At 39.0% G+C, this 19,128-nt stretch overlaps 1 protein-coding gene across 2 annotated transcripts; it reads right to left on the reverse strand.

The window, feature by feature from the left end:
- Window positions 1-9,547: 9,547 nt before the first annotated feature.
- LOC115419550 (cytochrome c oxidase subunit NDUFA4) lies at window positions 9,548-18,730 on the reverse strand. 2 transcript variants are annotated; one of them, XM_030134409.1, is made up of 4 exons: window positions 18,531-18,730; window positions 15,078-15,163; window positions 11,096-11,159; window positions 9,548-9,778 (listed from the first exon to the last, which is right to left on the reverse strand). In XM_030134409.1, the coding sequence occupies exons 1-4, from the start codon at window positions 18,570-18,572 to the stop codon at window positions 9,722-9,724; spliced, it is 249 nt and encodes an 82-aa protein (XP_029990269.1). In that variant the 5' UTR covers window positions 18,573-18,730; the 3' UTR covers window positions 9,548-9,721. The 2 variants fall into 2 exon arrangements, with proteins under 2 accessions (XP_029990269.1, XP_029990267.1); XM_030134407.1 differs by lacking the exon at window positions 18,531-18,730 and adding an exon at window positions 17,858-17,989.
- Between the last annotated feature and the right edge of the window lie 398 nt (window positions 18,731-19,128).

The raw sequence follows: 19,128 nt of genomic DNA on the forward strand, positions 1-19,128 counted from the left end.
TCCAATATAACTGAAATGGTATTTTATCTCTCACTTGTCTTTGTTTTAAGTTCAAACAAAAAGTGCTGGGAGTTCCCAGGTTCAGCAGCATCTCCTATAAAGTTAACTGAAAATTTTAATAATTAGCTTCCTGAAGTTTTATTTAGTAAATAAAACAAAGTTAAATAAAATTTGTACATAAATGTGAGTCTCAAATCAATTAGTAGGCCCAATTGAGCAGCGCCAGATTGTGGCGCAAAAAGCAGAGTTGTTCACCCTGCTCTCCAGTGAGACAAGGGCTTCTCTAGTGCTCATAAATTGCATTGCAGTTTCTTTATAGCAGCTTGAAAGAACATGCTGAAGGAGTGAACTAGCTCAAAATTGACCACTGCATGAAAAATCAATGTTTTTGCCTGCTGTGTCTTGCTTTAAACAACCATTATTACCCTACAGTTTTTTTTTTCCCAGTCAGACAGTGCTTTCCTATCAGTTTCCGCAGCTTCTCATGTGGCCTACACACAAAAACACAATTCCCTAGCCATCCCCATAACGTGCAATCCACATTTCCGCTGGTAAGGTTTAGCCGTGGTACAGTGCCACAACTGTGATTTTTGACGCAGTGCGACGGCATGGACCACACCAGACCCCCCACCACCACCACACCAAGAGATCCATTCTACAGGAAACACTGGTTTTGCATCATTTAAACCTTGGCATTTTCTTTTCATCACAATTGAAACTTGTCCTACGCCAGTAAGTTTGCAAAGATTCAGGAGGTAGGGAAAAGGTAACTGAGCGTTGCAAGTCTCGCTTTCGCGGACCAAGAGAGGCACGGATACACCAGAGTCAAAATAACCCAGTTTTAAATTGATCTCTTATCGACTGTCAGATTAAAAAAAAAAAAAAGGCCAGTGCCGATTTGTCAAAATGCCAAATATCTGTGCATATATATATTATTTAGCAGCTGGCTAGCTATTTTATCCATCAAGCTATCTGTTATCTCTCTGACTTTGCCTATTTGTGTTTCAGTTTTGTATTTATTTTCTAATTAACTTACTACTTACCCAGATCAGTCTTGTACTGCCAGGGCCAGTATTCGGCCTCTGTCAGCCAAACTGGATCAAAACTGGTCATCCGGTGGTGACTTGACTGAGGCTACATTTAGACAGTAAAGGCTTCCACAGAATCAGGCATACTTTGCACGTACTCCACTTTGGGCCCGCATTGAGTATGTTGAGTCCGCGGAGTCAAGTACGCCCAATTCTGTGGGAGTCTTAACACTCTGAACCGGCGGGAGCTGCTGTTGAGGGGGCGGAATGCCCCCCTTATACAATTGTAGGGGAAACATTGGATTAATCCACATTAACACATTAATTTTGACAGCCCTAGTTCAATTTAAATGTGGAGAAAAACAGTAGAACTCACTTCATCTGATGTTTGTGCTCAGAGCAACCATCCGTATGTGCTATGGAGATTATGAAATGAAATCAGGTCAATGAAAATGAACTGTACAGTGGTGTGCAAAAGTCCTGGACCAACATTTGGTTTGTTGGTTTACTCAAGGTCTACTGATTACACATATGCATATCTATTTTAATCCTTTTGTTCAGACATTATGTGACATGGTGGTGCAGTGGATAGCACTCATGCCTCACAGCAAGAAGGTCCTGGGTTTGATTCCAACACCGTGTTTGTGTGGGTTTCCTCCCACCATCCAAAGACATACACTGATAGGTTAATTGGTTAACCTAAGTTGCCCATTGGTGTGACTGTAAAAGAGATTGTTTGTCTCTATATGTCAGCCCTGTGATGAACTGGTGACATGTCCAGGGTGTACCCCGCCTTCACCCATAAGTAGCTGGGATAGGCTCCAGTGACCCCTGCGATCCTAGTGAGGATGAAGCGGGTTCAGAAAATGAGTGAATATGAGATTCATTGATTCTTTCATTTTCTGATGCCCGGATACATGTCATTTCAAGCCTTGGTATTGATACATATGATGATAGAACACATGTTTTCTAATCATTTGTTCCTTGTGCCAGTGTAAACATTTCCTGAAAATTTAATCAAAATCCTTCCATAATTTTTTGATTTCTCTTGCTAACAGACAAACGACAGACAAACAGACAAACCCCAATGAAAACATAACCTCCCCCGTTCCTTGGCGAAGTAATAATAATAATAGTTAATATATTTTATTGGCACATAAGGACAGTGTACAGTTTTGAAATATATACACATCAAATAAAATGTGCTAGCGTGCCTCTTTTTTTTTTTGCCTCTTTTTTTTTTTTTTTTGCCTTATATTTTTAAGTAAGAATGTAGCATGTAAAGGGCAGACCTTTCAACTATAGTTGAAATCAAAATAAATATAGTCTTATATATCGCAGTCAGAGCATCAAAATCAAATGTGTAATACTTGCATCATATTCTGATGTGTTTGAGGTAGTAAATGATTCATATAGGCCTCACATAAAATGACATAAAATGCCAAATTTATCCAGTGGAAAAAAAAGAACAGCAACAAAATAAGGTTGATAACACTGATAAATAAAACATAGTGGAACAGAACAGTGGCTGCACTCATGCTGAGTGGCACAAGGCAAAGTGTCCTTCAAATGAGTGTGATTTACAACATAACATAAATGATGGAATAGAATATGGACTGTTAGATCTTGTTCTATTATCCCAGGACATATACAATATATCCAGCCTCTTTGTCATCGAGTATTAAAACGAACAGAGCATCAGATATTTATTTATTTTATGAGTATACAATATTACAGCATTAGAGGCAATACTTAAAAATGAATGCTGGTGATCTTAAAGGGTCTGCATATTTCCTTTTTTAATTTAAATACTTATTTTCTGCAGAAACAAAACCAAAAGATGTTGATTGGGAAAATATTATCTAGGACAAATGGGGAAAAGATGGCAACATCTAAGCAAACATTCTCTCGCTTGCAGAAGGTCACTCCATCTGCAGCTTTAGACAAACATTTGATTTTGATGTTCCAGCTCTGGAAGGAAACATTAGAGGATGAAAGGCCTCACTATCTCCACTGAATCAGTGAATCTGCCCAGGGCCTCGTAGCCACACCACCCCACCGCTGCCACTGTTGCCTCCTGTTTGGCGGCATGTCCTATTTACTTATTTATTTGTCCCTCCTCCACAAACTCCTCACTTCTTATCTCACCCATTAAAATTAATCCTCATCTAAAAATATCTACTCTTGCTCGTCAGAGGATGCAATCTAGGAGGAAATGGTCTCTCTCTCTTCTTCCTCCTGTCTCTCACATTGAATAGGGTTTAAGTAGGTGTGTGTTGATGAAAGTGCTCTCACTTCAACTTCATAGGTAGAAAAATAAACACAACCTGTGTTTGTAATACAGATCTTCAACACACACTGCCATACTGATCTGGATTGCAAGCCTGACTTGTTTGTTCTGAAAAGAGGATGGCGTGGCTTTGTTGACTCAGTCACAAACTGTCACGGTTTCTCTCCAGCTCCTTCGCCATTCCCTGCTGCCACCACTATCTCTGTCTTTTCTCTCTCGCTCACTCACCCTGACCATTACACCTTTACCTCTTTCTTTTTGTTGTTCTTTAAACCTGAATGTTGGTCAAATAGTTACCTCCACCAGGAGGTATTGTGATCGCTTTGTTTTGTGTGTTTGCATGTGTGCATGTTTGTTTGTTAGCAAGATAACTCAAAAAGTTATGGATGTTTTTCATGAAATTTTCAGGAAATGTTGATACTGGCACAAGGAAGAAATTATTAAATTTTGGTGATGATTGGGGGTGGGGGGGTGCCATGGGGGCCCACTGATCTGCCTTGGCGGAGGTCTGCGCTCTCCGAGTGCTTTTCTTGTTGTTTTTGGATTCACACTGCAATACTGGGAGGGGGCTAAACAATTTGCATGATATACCTACATGATCACTATCATCATCAAATGTGCAACATCGCTCTTCTCTTGGCATTTGATAACTTATAAATGGGTGAGCATCTACTGTCAACAAGTTGTCATTACCTCCACCAGGAGGTTTTGTGATCACTTTGCTTTGTTTGTTTGTTTGTTTGTTAGCAAGATAACTCAGACAGTTATGGACGGATTTTCATGAAATTTTCAAGAAATGTTGATACTGGCACAAGGAACAAATGATTAAATTTTGGTGGTGATGTGGGGGGGGGGGGGGGGGGGGGGCATCTGTCTCGGTGGAGGTCTGCGCTCTCCGAGTGCTTGTCTTGTTTTGACAAATTTGATCTCCATCTTAGTTTTTCTATATCTTTTTTCCTTTTTTTTTGCTAGTTGGCAACAATAGCCTTGTGAAACTTCCTGTAACTGGTCTGAGTCACATTAAAAGGAACATTGTAGATACTTATATACTTAATGAGACCAATCTGTCTTTTGCAGATATTTTTTTCGGCAAATGAGCTGCATTTTTCATCATCATGTAGGATTTTTTCTGAGGCTCGCTGTTAGTTTACCTTTTGTGGATGCGTGAGTCAATGACATTGCACATTGCATATTACATTACTACCTGTGTCAAGTTACAATGCAATATTTTTTAAAATTTTATGCGTAAAAATGCAGGGATTATAAAATCATGCGACACCTGCGTATTTTGCATATTTTGCACGGAAACATGCTATTAATGCTGTGAATATGTGCCCTTTTTAAAAAAAAAAAAAAACGCAGAACCCCCAAATTATGTGCTCTATTTGCTTGATTATGTATTGACATGCAATCGCATAATTGCATTTTTCTGGAGGGACTGATCACTATTTGATAAATGCTCAGCTGTCTGGCACCACACAAAATAAGTCAATTATAAGTGAATTGTGGTGTGTACTTATACTACATTACACAACTGGAGTGGACCAAACAGAGGTGGATCAGACAAACACTGGACACCAACTACAGGGTGAAAGGGAAGGAGATATACAAGTCTAAACTGTCAAATATTCATCCTTTGCTTTGCATTAATCCTTCAGTCCTGAAAACAGCCTCTCTCACTAAGAATGAGATGGTAAAGCAAGAAGGAAGTTAATCAAACTGGAAAATCCAACTTCAGTCGAAGTGTCAGCCTGTACAGTCATATATTCACAAAAGACTGTAATGTAAAGGTCTAGTTTATGTGTCTGGTGATGTTCTGGAAAATGACATTTAAATGAAATGTGTGTACTGTATTTCCTAAAATAAAAACCAGGATCTCAAGCAAGGACCATGCAATCAAATAAAAGCCAATTCACAAATAAAGTTCACATAATCCAGCTGGTTTAAAGACTTATTTGTTCCTCATCACTTGTGTTGTTGTGGTATTGTCCAGTCTTAGTCACTCCAGGTGTGTATCTTACTTATTCAATGAAACTGTCCTTTCTAGATACGTAAAGTGTGACCAGAAGACAAGGTTTAACACAATAAAAGCCCTGTCACGGAATGAATAGAGGGCTTTTATTTTGAGAAAGTTAAGGAAATGTTTAATTTGTAGAATAGCACAATGTGGTACTTTTAACATTGTATAAAAGAACAAATAGATTTTGCAATATATAAAACCATTTGCAGTCATTATATGGAGGAAATTAGAAATAAAGGCCTGACTCTAGTACAAGCGGCCTACAGATAAAGCCCTGATAACTCCTGCAGCTGAGTGAAATAAAGGCCTGTACATCATATGAGAGAATTCAGTGATTCATTCATGCATTTTTTTTTTTTTTAAATTGTAGTTTATGTTTATATTTATTTGTTATTATAGTTGTTTGCTGGGAATCAGCATCCTGTCTATTGGCCCGGCATAGAGATGATGTGGCACTTTTATGACTGCTTGGCTTAATTGCTTTTTTATTTCAATTTAGCCTTGCTAATGAAATCGTATTTTTCAGTTCAGGCATTTGAGGCATGGCAGGGTCATAGTTTGTCATGTTTGAAGTGTTGCAGGAAAGTTAATGCCATAAAAAATATACATCTGTGTAATATATACTATCTTATCCCAATTGATAAAGTTGATGGCTACTGCTGTCCATGACCCTCTGCCTTGATGTTTTATACTGATACTAACACACCGAGGCAATGCAATCACAATGACCTGTGAAGGCGTTCGGCTCAGATATTAACTGGCCCTCACCTCTGTTATGTGTGTATATGTGTGAGACCTTGTGATTATGCCCCAGTGTGATGCTTTAGCCCGGCTGATTACCTGTCAGCAGGTTTTGTGCATCTGACACCAACACACACATGCACAAACAAATCACTATGCAGTAACAGACAATACCCACTGGGCAGGTCAGCACACTGTTTGGAGGAAGCATATTACTGTTAAAAAGGAGCAGACATAGACGCCTTAAATGGGCGCGTGTAGGGTCTGGAACATAGATTGTCTATTAAGGAGTGATCTAGGACAACCCAGGGGCCCAGCATTGAGACAGTTTGTGTGCCATTAGGATGGGATTTTATGTCGTTGTCTGCTGTCCAGTGATACTGAGTGAGAACAGATATACAAACATAGCCACGGGCGCATATATTCATCACTCACTGAACTCTCCAACATCAGGAAATTATGCCAGCAGGAGGCATATTCGGAGAAAAATACCGATTCTGAATCTGTCATTTTCCTGCTCAATACCTAAGTGAAAATAATGTTTTGGTCTTTACAGACACACACTGATCAAACAGTTCAGTGAGTTGTCTCCTTGGGCTACATCTTCCTGGGATTGAAAACCAGTTTAAAAGGGCTCTATGACCCACACTGATATTCATCTTTCATGACTGATTTCTATTTTGGTCCCCTTCATCTTCATCTTCATCTTCATATCTCAGCATGTGTGCATGTGTGCCTTATTTGTCCTAGCAGTGGCAGATTTGTGAGGCGATGAGCTCAGTAAATATAGTTTTCCCCTTGGAAATTAAATCAAGATTTTACTTATCAAAACATCTGTTGAGTTTATTAGCACAAGTGAACTGTGAATAACTGTTCATGATGGTGTCAAACCCATTTTGAGCCAGTGTAGAAGTGTACGAAATTTGCTCTTATAGTTTTGGATGTTATTGTCATGTTTTGATCGACGTGCCATTGTTGTACTTGAATATTGTTCTGTCTTCATTGTTGAGGGTTATGTTAAGTGACTTGATGTTGATCCTTCTGAAATATACAGTGGTTCTTCACATTTCTCTGAAGTATGTGACAAACAGTGGTAACAGAGAGACAGTGAGACCGGTTACTGTTGAATTACCGTTTCTCTACATTTGTTTTTCTATATCAGATCTTGATCTTTGACCTACATCTGTAGGATGTTTAAAGTGGGGACATTGTTATAATATTCTGCCAAGGGCTGTACAATACTGGCTTATATTAAAATGTAATACCTTTTGGCCATTGTTACATTCATCATATACACTGTCTGGCCAAAAACAAGTCCTTACATGCAGTATTTCATTGGATTGTCCATAGTTATGATTGCAGGACATACTGCATCCCACTCCATGCTGACAGACCCAATGAGGCAAAGTATTCAGTTAAAATTCAGAGGTCCACTGAGAAGAAATCACCTCAAGCAAAGAAGAATCACAGTCAACAACTGACAAAATGAAGAAAGAAAATACAGTTCTGTTACATTTCAACACTATTCATCAGATTTTTCATTGAACTAGAGGATTTATAAGTGATGAATATACATACATATCGGGGTTTTTTTTGTTACCCTTAGTTTGGATTTGACCCTGTACGTTTTATGGCTGCAACGGTACAGGTATCCCACAGTTCGGTCCGTATCTCAGTTTTTGGGCCATGGTTTTGGTTCATGTTTTGTGCATAAAGAGAACAGTTATTTTTCTCCCAAAATTATAATTTTTATTTTGTTTGTCAGTAAAATCTTAATTTCATGGTGGGAACAAACTATATCACTGTACTGAAGAAAAAAATACTTTCTGTACTGGACTGACTACTTGTATACAGTAGTATAAAACAGGCACGTGCACACATAAGACCCAAAGGGGGCTTTTTTTTTTTAAATAAATAAATTCATGTTCTGCATAGGTATTAGGGATGTAGTGATTACCGGTATAACAATAAACTGCAGTAAAATTCCTGACAGTTAGTATTATTGTTTAAATTCTAACTATCATGAAAACCGTGTTTGATTATGGCACTTTGAAAACTCACGGTGTTACTGCTCATTCCCTGAAGAAGCAGCGGCACTCCAGGCTTGCATGCGCAGTTTGCAGTGTTTGGCCTCTGAAAACATCGCTGAAGGCAGCCACACGGACAGTGGTCCAGAGAGGTCCGAACATTCACATGGACCCGGTCCACTCATTGTGACATTGTGAATGATTTGATAAGGAAACAAGCTCCACTATGACCTGTCCAACTACTTTTTTTCCCCACTCAAAAAAACGCTCAGGAATCAGTAGGGGATTTTGATAAGGAATAGGATTTGTAAGCAGAATTGACAATGGCACTGATATTGGTAAAATCCTATCAATTCCCACCCCTAGTGCAGATATCTCTTATGGCCATAAGGTTCCATCTTTAATGCACATTTGTATGTTTGATGTTTACTCATTAATATTTTAATGTTTCTGCCAACAGATAGTACATTGTGTGTGTTATTTTATTTGTTTTTGGTTTTTTCCAGATACAATTTGGTTAAATTATTTCAGTACTTTTTGAACATTTTGAGCACATTTCAACAATACCACGATAATAATGATAACTGTGATAATTTTGGTCACAATAACCGTGGTATGAAATGTTCATATTGTTACATTTCTAATAGGGATGTAAAAGAAAACGACGGTATAAAAATGCCACGACTATCTACCATATGCATTTCCTTGTAATAGTGTGTCATGGTATTGTATGTGTGTCAGAGTCCTGTGCCGGGTCGGGTACCCGGGGGGTACTTAAAAGTGAGTTACTTTGTAGACAATGTGTTTAATCATGGGTCGGGTCAGGTTGCGGGTGCAGGTTTGGAAATATGGCAGGCCAAGTCATACTGGAAAAGTGGTGGACCTTTGCAGGACTCTGATGTGTGCTGAGTCTAAAGCCACTTCTCTGTCCACTGTTTCTCACTGAGGCTTCCCTGCACTGCATGCTCACATGCATGTCGAGAGAGACAGAGAGGGAGAGAGAGAGACTTGTGGCACACACAGTCAGTGGCCTGTAAAGCAGTATATAAAGCGCCAATGCAACATCACGGTTTTCCCTGGTACCAATGCATCCCTAGCATGTTTGCTCAACAGGTTGCTGCTTTGTTTTGCAGTGGTCTTTCACATTGTTCTCCATAATAACTGTTAACTATGAACATATGAGATGTACTGTCCAGAGACACATGATTAGATAAGACATATATTGGTTTTTAGAGGCGTGAATCTGTGTGATGGTTCAATACCATTATGATTCACCAATCAATGATTCAAATGCACAATGACTGTTGATACATCTCAGTGTGTTATATCCTTGATCTTCTATATTGCACAAGTGATGAAATATGGCCACAACATAATGTATGTTGCATTATTCAAACAAAGTGAGAAGATGCATCCACATCATATTAGAGAAGAGTCAGACTAAAGACAAAAGAGATCTTTATTAGTTTTTGTTCACAAGGTTACAGTCTTAAGTCAGAGCTTTTGCTGAGAAGCTGGAGGATAAGTTGAGGAAACGTACAGTGACGGTTCACATCACTGGTGACAGCAGGAGGGCCTGCTAAACTTGGTGCCCCTGGAGTTGCCTGGAGGATCTTTAGAAGTCAGGGCCCTGTTTCTTCAGGTTCTTGTAGTCTGTCTCGATGGCCACAAACTGCAGAAGGCAGGAGGAATACATTTAAATCTGTTTTGCTTAAATTAAATCCATCAGTGTAGTCTTTAGGACAGCACTTTTTTTTTTTGTTTAGTACAAACATAGACTGAGTACATACACGTGCATACTTAAACACAATGACACAGTGACTTTTTTGTTACTCATTTAATTTTGAACCTTAAAAGGCATGATACATATGCATGTGACTATGTTTGTCACAATTATATAATCACTGTATCATAGATATTTGAGCAAACCATTATTATTTTGTACAATTGTCCTAATCTTCATTCACCTGGATTAAAATAACCAGATAAAAGCAGAAATATCATATCCACCCACATTTTCAGTACAAGTGATTTCTTTGTATTTTTTCAGTAACAGGCCTTGTATACTTTATTTTCTGCAGTTTTTCCCCACAAAGCCTACATTTTCTTTATGTGTGTTCCATGATTCATTGTGATTAAATGGGCCTTTTCCTTCAGTGTGGTGGTTCTTTTACCTGACTAATGACAGCAACTGCAAGTTGCTAACTGCAAGTATTACTATGACAGTTTATCATCAGCTAAAATGTTATTATCACACCAGCCCTATGTGTGAGTATGCATTACAACACACCTCCAACCAAGAAAAACACACGTTTTTTTCTGGCACTGGTCATTTTCTCCATGTGTATCTTTTTTTCTTTTTTTTTTTGATTGGTCTGCCATTAAAACCCTCACCTCCTCTCTCCTTTCCTTCTCCTCTTCCCCCTCCTCATTACTATCATTGTTTGGACTTGAGATGAATTTCGATGCGAGACCTTTGCCTTGCTATGGAGAATTAAACATGCCATGTCCTGACCTTTTGTCTGCAGCGACTTTCATTCCACTGGCAAGCAACATAGCCTTGAAACCCTCCGAAAAGGCTCTGATCTCTAGAAAAAAAACCCACATCATCCATATCTCTTTTCTTTTGGGGCCTGTCAGTTGGTTGTTTTTCTGCTCTATTTTGGGTCAACATTGTTAATATTTTCATTAGTTTGTCTGGGGCTGTGGCCTTGTTCAAAAGGTAGAGCAAATTATTACCCACTACTAAAAGCTACCAGGTTCCTTCTGGCTTAATTTGTTTTTGAAAGACATTTTGTTTTCCTTTGTCTGAACAGATGTGAAGAAAACCAGAGAACAGTTGTGTTGTTCTGATATTTTTTGCTAGTGCTGACTTGTTCAAGTCTCTTTTGGTAGGCTGATCAGAAAAAGATTTGTCAAATCATTCTGGATGGGTTTTCTGGCTGATATGATTGGCGTGGTCCCCAGTCAGTGACAGGGGAATATTCACCTTGTACTGGTAGGTTGGATCAAGCTTGGCCCAAGGCTCAGGGTTGTTCCTCTTGTCCAAGAGGCTGCAAATGTGGAAAGAAAAATGGAAGCATGACACATTAAAGACAAAGTGAAAAGGCAGGACATAAGAATGAAGGGTATGCATGACAATGAGGAATGTGAGATGAAGATGCAGAAAAAAGACTGGGAGTTGAGGAACAACAGACTACAATGTAAACAAAAGTTGGGAACAGAGGGATACAGACAAAAGGAGGCAAATACAAAGACACTTGGATGCTGGGAGAGACAAGTCAGAAAATAGAGACATGATTATGAGTTGTGGTGAGCTCAGCCCAGTAATTTGGCTGCACTCCTTTATTCATTAACCAAAGTCTGGATTTCATAGCACTTCACTGACTGTCCATCCCTCCTCGTCCTCTGGCTGCAGGCCATGTTGCCAAAGCACAAACAAAGGGACACAGTGGCCGTGGCTGAGAGAGCATGCCTCTCTGCTCTCTCTCCAGAGCCACAAACACTAGACAGTCTCTGAGAGAGATGCATCCTCCGACCATAGCACTCATCAGCACCTGGTGATGAGGTCAGGCTTTATGGTTGGCCCTTCGAACAAGCGCTTCTGTGTGGTCCAAAATAGGACACCAGAGTAAATCTACTGTGCGCAGCCAGTTTGTGTTCAGCATGGTCTGTGTTTTTGGTTCCAGTACAGCCTCTGAATAAGATTTAGAACATATGAGGAAAACCTGCAATAACATTGTTCAGTATCTTGCAGATGATATGCCTTTTGATAATATGATGAACAAATAGTACAATTGGTGTATTAGTGATACAGGCTCAATGTCTGCTGTAGAAGTGTGATATAGTGGTATCTAACTGCAAAATTGCAGATTGTACCTAAATGAATATCTACTCACCATCATCTTCAGTGGCCACAAAGCACACAGAACTACCTCATTAGAGTTGGTTCATTGGTCTATCATGATTTTTTTTTTTTTTTTTTTAGTTCAGAGAATATTCACTCTAATCCACACTCCCAAATAGTTTGTGACATCTTAACTGTAGAATGTAAAATGGGGAAAAAAACGTGGAGGTCTGACAGTGACATGGCAGATTCAGTGAAGGTGACCCTCTCCCTCTGTACATACAGTATAAACTGTTCAATCTAAAGGGACATAGTGGCTCCTTTCCATCTCAGGAACTAATATCCTTTACCCGAGATTTTGAAAAATTCTGTGCGTTTCCACTGAAACCACCCAGAAAAAAAAAAGTATCCCTAAACCCCAAATTTTCCCTGAAAAGGGGCCTAGTAGTGGTAGGACTTTTCAGATTCCCCAGAATTCTTGAGGGGGGGGCTGTGTGCAGAAGAACGCTGATTAGTGGAACACACGTGCATCATTCTGCTCTTCTGTTCACCTTCCATGTTTAAGCCGTTGTCTGTGCATCTTTTCTGTGCAGATCGCATGGTTTTATTTCAGATGTAGTTAAACACAAGGGATAACAGAACAACTTGAGCATCCTCCAACCTGGCGTAATGTGTCACACAAGTGATGATGCAGGCTTGTCAGGCTTACTAGACTGGAGGTTAAGAGTGGTTTATTTTACTTCTCCACTCCCCTATAAATTTTCTGAAACTTTGAGGGGTGGTGGAAATGCTGATTACCAGGGTGTCTTTTACCCAGGTAAATAAATTCCTTTACATAAAGGTTCCAGTAAATCTTGATGGAAGAGGAGCTAATGATGGCAACTTATTTTCTTGTGAAAATTCCTTTGTTACCTTAGAATTAGACATTTAAATCCACAGAGATAGTGGGTCACCTTTCTACCGTGTTGCACTACCATATTTCTATAGTAGCTCCCAACAGATTTCTTTGTTTTTTTCTGTTTTTTCTATAATTGTTTGACTTATGGTTTTGCTGGTACAGTCTGGTATAGGACCTTAAACTTGTTTATTCAAACTGGCTGAACTAACATTCACCAACATTAGATTGTGTCTGTGGTGTCATAGCACTAAATCTACATATATTATATATACTGCGAGCTGCGAGTGTCTAAGCCATGTGTAATTTCATGCTGAGTCTAGGTCAGTATCATGAAGAAGATCACACTTCAGCAGAAGGAAATGGAAGACACACATGGTGCACTTTCCATGTGTTTGTTAAAATTTCCAGGGGCCTCATGAACAAAGCATGTGTATAAATGAAAAAGTAATACACAATGTTCCACGCAAATGTTGGGATGAACAAAAATCTGCTTTACGTGAAAATGTGCACACCTTTATATAAGCTTTCAACTTGCCCTGAGAATGTGTGGATGCCATTTCAACTCTGTCATTTGACAGTCCCAAACAACAAAGTACTAAAACTTAACTATATACATCAAACAAATATTTATATATGACAATATTTCTTCAAGAGTTTAAGTACTTATGACTTACACCTGAACAATGAAACAAAGCCACATTTAACCTAATTTCTACACATATAATATACCTCAAAACTGATTGTGGCAAAATAAATCCAAAGCAAAATGAAGAGTTTCCTTTGTTTATGTCACATAAAGAGGCACTTCAGGTCTTGGCTACTAAGGAACGCTAGTCTGTGCATCTGTAACTGAAGTTGTGAGGCATACAGATGCATAGACTGACATCCCTCAGCAACCAAGACCTGAGATGCCTCCTATCAGTCGGCTGTGGCGAAGACACAGGCCTCAGATCAGTGATTACTTTTATACCTGACCTATAGTCATGGACGGGGTCTGTGTCAGTGATGCTGAACCCCCCAGTTTCCACAATATAACAATAAATGACATTACCTCCTGTATCTCTGTGTGCTGAGTCTGTTTGATGTTAATCTAACATGCCACCACAAGTATGATTACTTCAAACTACTGTGATTTTATTTTATCTGCTTTGGGGTTACCGTACTTCTCTAACATATCCAAGTTGCCTGTGTGTGCTGGTAGGATGTGAGAAAGTGTTGTGAAGGCTGTCATTTCTGCTGTGGAGTTATCTCATCACTGGGCCTCCTCCTCTGGCTGAAGCAGCTGATTTTTACATCAACTTTAATTTTAGACCATTTTTTCTTTAATTCAGCTGTGGTGTGAAACTCCCATCTTGCTATATTCACAGCCTTAGTCACACTCCCCCACACCATGTTTCTTCTTTTATTACTTATACGGGAGGAAAGACCACCAAATGAAATATTTTGTCTTGCTTCTGCTTCTGATACAAGAATATCAGTTACATATTTGGTGAAATTCTTCTTCTTCTTTGACGTTGCTAGTACATTTGCCATTGGTATTTGGACAAAAGGTGAAAACATGACATGTATTTGGGCAGTTTTTTGTACATGAGGCCCCAGGTCTTTTTAGGGTGATGACTGTAAACAGAGACAGCTAAAATTGTTCCGGTGTCTTATTGCATCAGATATGGAGCAAGAATAGGTGAGCTGAAAACACATATAAGGGGACAAGTAAAAACTTTAAAGTCATGCCATAACTGATCCAAATCCTGCTTTAGCCTTGCATAACCAGACTGGTCTCTGCATTTAGTTAGGGCTGTGCCAGCGTTGCTTTGCTCCTGCTTTTTTTCTTATTAATTTGTGTTTATTGGTGGCTGTCAAAAGAGGTTAGAGGTGCATTGCGGCCACCTAGTGGACTAGAGTTACTGCACTCTTATTCAGTCTTCTTCCATTTGATTTGAGGAAGTGCAACATGTAGTGATAAAATTCTATGTCCTGGTTTTATTCAGTGTTTGGCTTCATATCACACCAGTCTGATTTTTTTTTTTTTTTTTACACCAGACAAACTATAATTATTAGCTAACAGAGGATAGTGAAGGCACTATTTAATGAGTTGCAATGTGCAATTTTACCGGTAGGAAATAGAAGAATGGCAATATAAGTGGCTCACATTCTCATAAAAAAAAAAAAAAAAAAAATTAAAAGTCACACGATGATGACTATAATGGTCAAAAAGGACAAACTTACGTGACATGGGGGCCTCTTGCCAGACGAATTAGGTAGAGTGTGGCCCCTGTGACACCCAGTGTCAGGAAGACAAACTGAGGGATTAGCTGAAAAGATAAGAAGAATGTGTTAGTCCCACAACCAGAGTCATAAACAAGCATTCAATCAAGTACTCGGTTGTGAAGTGCATGGTGAACATACATCTGTCTGAAATGCACATGCACGCACATGCGCATGCACCCCCCCCCCCACACACACACACACACACACACACACACAGAGGTAGTTGTTGCTGTTTTTCTTCTTCTTGCCCTCCTCCATATGCATGAGAATCCGGGCCATGTGTGAAGCAGTTCACTGTCAGCCAGGTTGAACAGGCAAGGACACAGTGGAAAAGAGAGCTGCTGCCTCTCAGTGTTCGCCAACCTTTCCTCCTCAACACTATTCCTGTCACATTGAGCGACAGCAGCACACACACTGACAGCGACACTCACAAATACAAGCACATACACGCGTACATATGCACATAAATGAGTTAACTCGGTGTCGTTGCTCAAACACATGCTTCGATTCGATGATCTGAGCAGGTTTGATGACAGGAATTAAAATAGATAAGCACATTAGAAACATAGAGGGATAATGTGACATGTCATTATCAATACACTAAAGTTTAGGTGCGACAAAATGCTCGGCATCTTTTCACCAACAGTACACTGCTATACATTTTCTGTCTACTTTGTATGAGTGAGAAAAGGAGTGTCACACCACTGGTGAACAGCTGTTCTCAGCCCACACACATCTAGTCAAGCTGTAGACAAATGATAGTTTGATCTGGTTGCACTGAGGGATGTCTCTACTCAGCTGTATCCAGACATCTGTCCTCTGTCTGCCACTTGCCTTGTTGTTCATTAGAAGAATGTCTGCTGGTAAAACTTGGATCTTAACTACCTTTAAAACACCAGAAACACAGTATGTCTCAGCTGCAACCAGACCTTTCAGCTCACATGTATTAATTAACTCTGACTGACACTGAGAGCAGCCATAAAGGTTTCACTGCACTAATATAGAAATACACAGGTGTACACAGAATGACTGCAGAGAGACTGCAATTAAATATTGGTTTAAAGAGTTATATTTCATGCTTTTGGGTCTTTTTCTTGTAAATGTTCTTCAGCATTTACATTTCATGAAATACTTTGCAGTTCAGTGCATACATCAGACACAAGTATTTTTACTCAGATGATCATTGATTTTACATTGGCATATCATCCACTTGTCATCAGATCAGGGATTATACAAATTGTTTAATTAAAAAACAAAAACCAAACTTAATATCACTGTCAAAACAATTCTATTCAGCACATTTGTTTCCAATGGTTTATCAGTGTAATAACAGCATTTTACAGAGTGTCGCACTAACCTATAGATTTAAAACATTAATGCCACTTATACAGTAGCGAGGATAATGAGTTTATTTTATTCCAGCATATTTCAGTCCAGTCAGTATTTATGTACTTGTTGTACAAAGTTTGTGCAAAATTTTATTTAGTTGCTGTTGAAGAAATGGTAATGAAAAATTACCACAAGTCCACATGCTGGTCCAGCTTCTGAACTCTGATGAGCCTTATCCACATCAGTATCTTATTAACACAGATTTGGATTTATGTTGTAGTACAAAAATGTGTTTGGTTCATTCCAAAATTGGTGTGAAAAATTAGGCCACAACCATGTAGGTGACTAGTGGAAACACTGCAGCTGTATGTCTTCTATAGGTAACTTAGAATGCATGTTACAACTGGTTAAAATGAGTAAGAATGATGGTTTTGCTGTTTTGAGTTTTAAACCAAGTGTTTTATGCCTGTTTTTCTGAGCTCATGAGAAGTTGACTTTTGACAGAAATGCGACTCTCAGGTCAGGGATACTACAAGCATGATGCATGATCTCATAATGCATTGCATATAGATTAACCCACCAGTGATTTATAAAGCAGTTCAAATATGCACAACAGTTAAATGCAACATAGACATGAATGTACTAGTAAAATGTATAAAAAGTAGCGCTGTCAAACGATTAAAATTTTTAATCGGATTTATCACAGGGTTGCTGTGGGTTAATTTCAATTAATCAAAATTAAATATCATTAATTTTTAATCTATAGTAATTGTGTTTCATTTTACATGAGCAAACAGACTGAAAAAAGAAGGGAATATATATGCACTTAACATGTTTATTAAACACCTTCAGCAGTTTCAACAAAACAACTGTTCCATCTTGGGGTTTTTTGTACTCAAATTTCCCATCCAGAGGGCCAACGTGCTGTTTAGCATCTTCTATTTTTGTAGGTTGGTTCTGCTGCCTGTCACTACCGGATCAACTGCCCATTTGTTCATGCGCGATGCTAACTCAACTTGGACAAACAGCCGGAAATGTGTTGGCAGAGACTTTCAGAGTCATTCTGTGCTGCAAATGGTTTAATTTCATTAAAATTTTTAATCAAATTAATCGTGATGATGGATTAATCTGTGTTAATGTGTTAATTTTGACAGCCCTAATAAAAAAACATCAAATAAAAGTAAAACACTGACAGAGACTATTTTACTGCACAATGCCATACTCTGACTTTTCAGACTTTATGTAAATGCTGTACTGATACATTTACTTAAGTTAGGTTTCTGAATACTTGTACAAGCACAAGAGCACACACACTCCTACTGCCACTACAGCCACACACAACACAGAATCAAGTCAGCTTTGATCACTGATATACACATGAGTGCGCACAAACACAGCTCTTAACCCACCGAGCAAACAGAGATGACGATGGGCCTGGGAGTAGGGAGCTGTCCGCTGCCCAGTGCTGATATCTTCATACTGTGCTAGATACTGCCTGTGTTTCACCTTTCACCATTAAGCCTGACCGATATAGGAAGTGTTTTATACTCGCTGGAGTTCGATACTGTTGCTGCCCTTATTACTTTTCTGGTGCTCTGCCAAGCCAAGCTTGTCAATCCACAGATTTGGGTCACCCTCTGCACAGCACAGAGGCAGATAGAAAAAACCCAGAAAGCAACTGTGTCTTTTCTTTTTCTTTCATCCTCATTTTACATTAAAAAGTAGTTGTTACTGGTGATGGAAAGAGCTTATTTGTTGTCACAGCATTTGACAAAAATCATTACATTTGGAATTGTTAGTATGTTTGTCATAGAAGTAATGTAAACTTTCAGAGCTTTCAGTCCTGTCTTTTTATCTTCAGTCATTTAAAGAACAGCTCCAGGTGTTTAATATTTGTTATGACAAGTATTTTAACTGTCAGTACAATAGAATTACAGTATAGTTGAGTTTAGCATATCTAAAATTTTCCACCGGGTTAATTTATTTTCAGTCTACATTTACTAAGCACACATCTACATTGACTGTCATACTATTGTTAGGTCTATTATATGCAAAGTCAAAGGTAGAGAAATAATGACCTACCCCTGGATGTTTCTTCGCATGTTGATACATGGTCTTAATCATCTTGACATTAACTTCACATTAAAACAAAAAGGAGAAATTAAAATGTGACAGATTTGTCAGAATAAATATATGGGTGTCTGTATAGATAAATAGAAAGAGTTTTTTGTTTGTTGAAGCCCAGGGAGTTGGCTAGGGCTCTGAAACCTGTTGCCAATTTCACCCCTCCTCTCTGTTCCTCTGCCTCCTGCCCATTGGATAAACGGGAGGGTCAGAGGGGAGAAAGAGAGAGGGAGGGAGGGAGCGAGTAAGAGACAGTGTTAATCCTGATAATCACTTCAGTTGAGAACATTGTATATTTCCGTTGAGGATCACTGGTTACTTTGTGTCCTTACTGAAATCCAGATTTGTACCAACACACAGTAACTAAAATATTTCCTTTGTGTTGTGATGCGAGTCAACGTGCAGCAGAAGTGCAGCCTGCTCCTGCAATGCCTTCATTTGTGGACTCAGCACCCCCAGTACAGCCATTGTGTTGAATAGTTTAGTATTAAATTGTCACTGATAAAATGACAGACACTGTTTTTTTGTGGATAGCTATCACTTTAAACCTTTGCGT

This window comes from Sphaeramia orbicularis, chromosome 5 (genome assembly GCF_902148855.1).
Source record: "Sphaeramia orbicularis chromosome 5, fSphaOr1.1, whole genome shotgun sequence".
Taxonomy (NCBI): Eukaryota; Metazoa; Chordata; class Actinopteri; order Kurtiformes; family Apogonidae; genus Sphaeramia; species Sphaeramia orbicularis.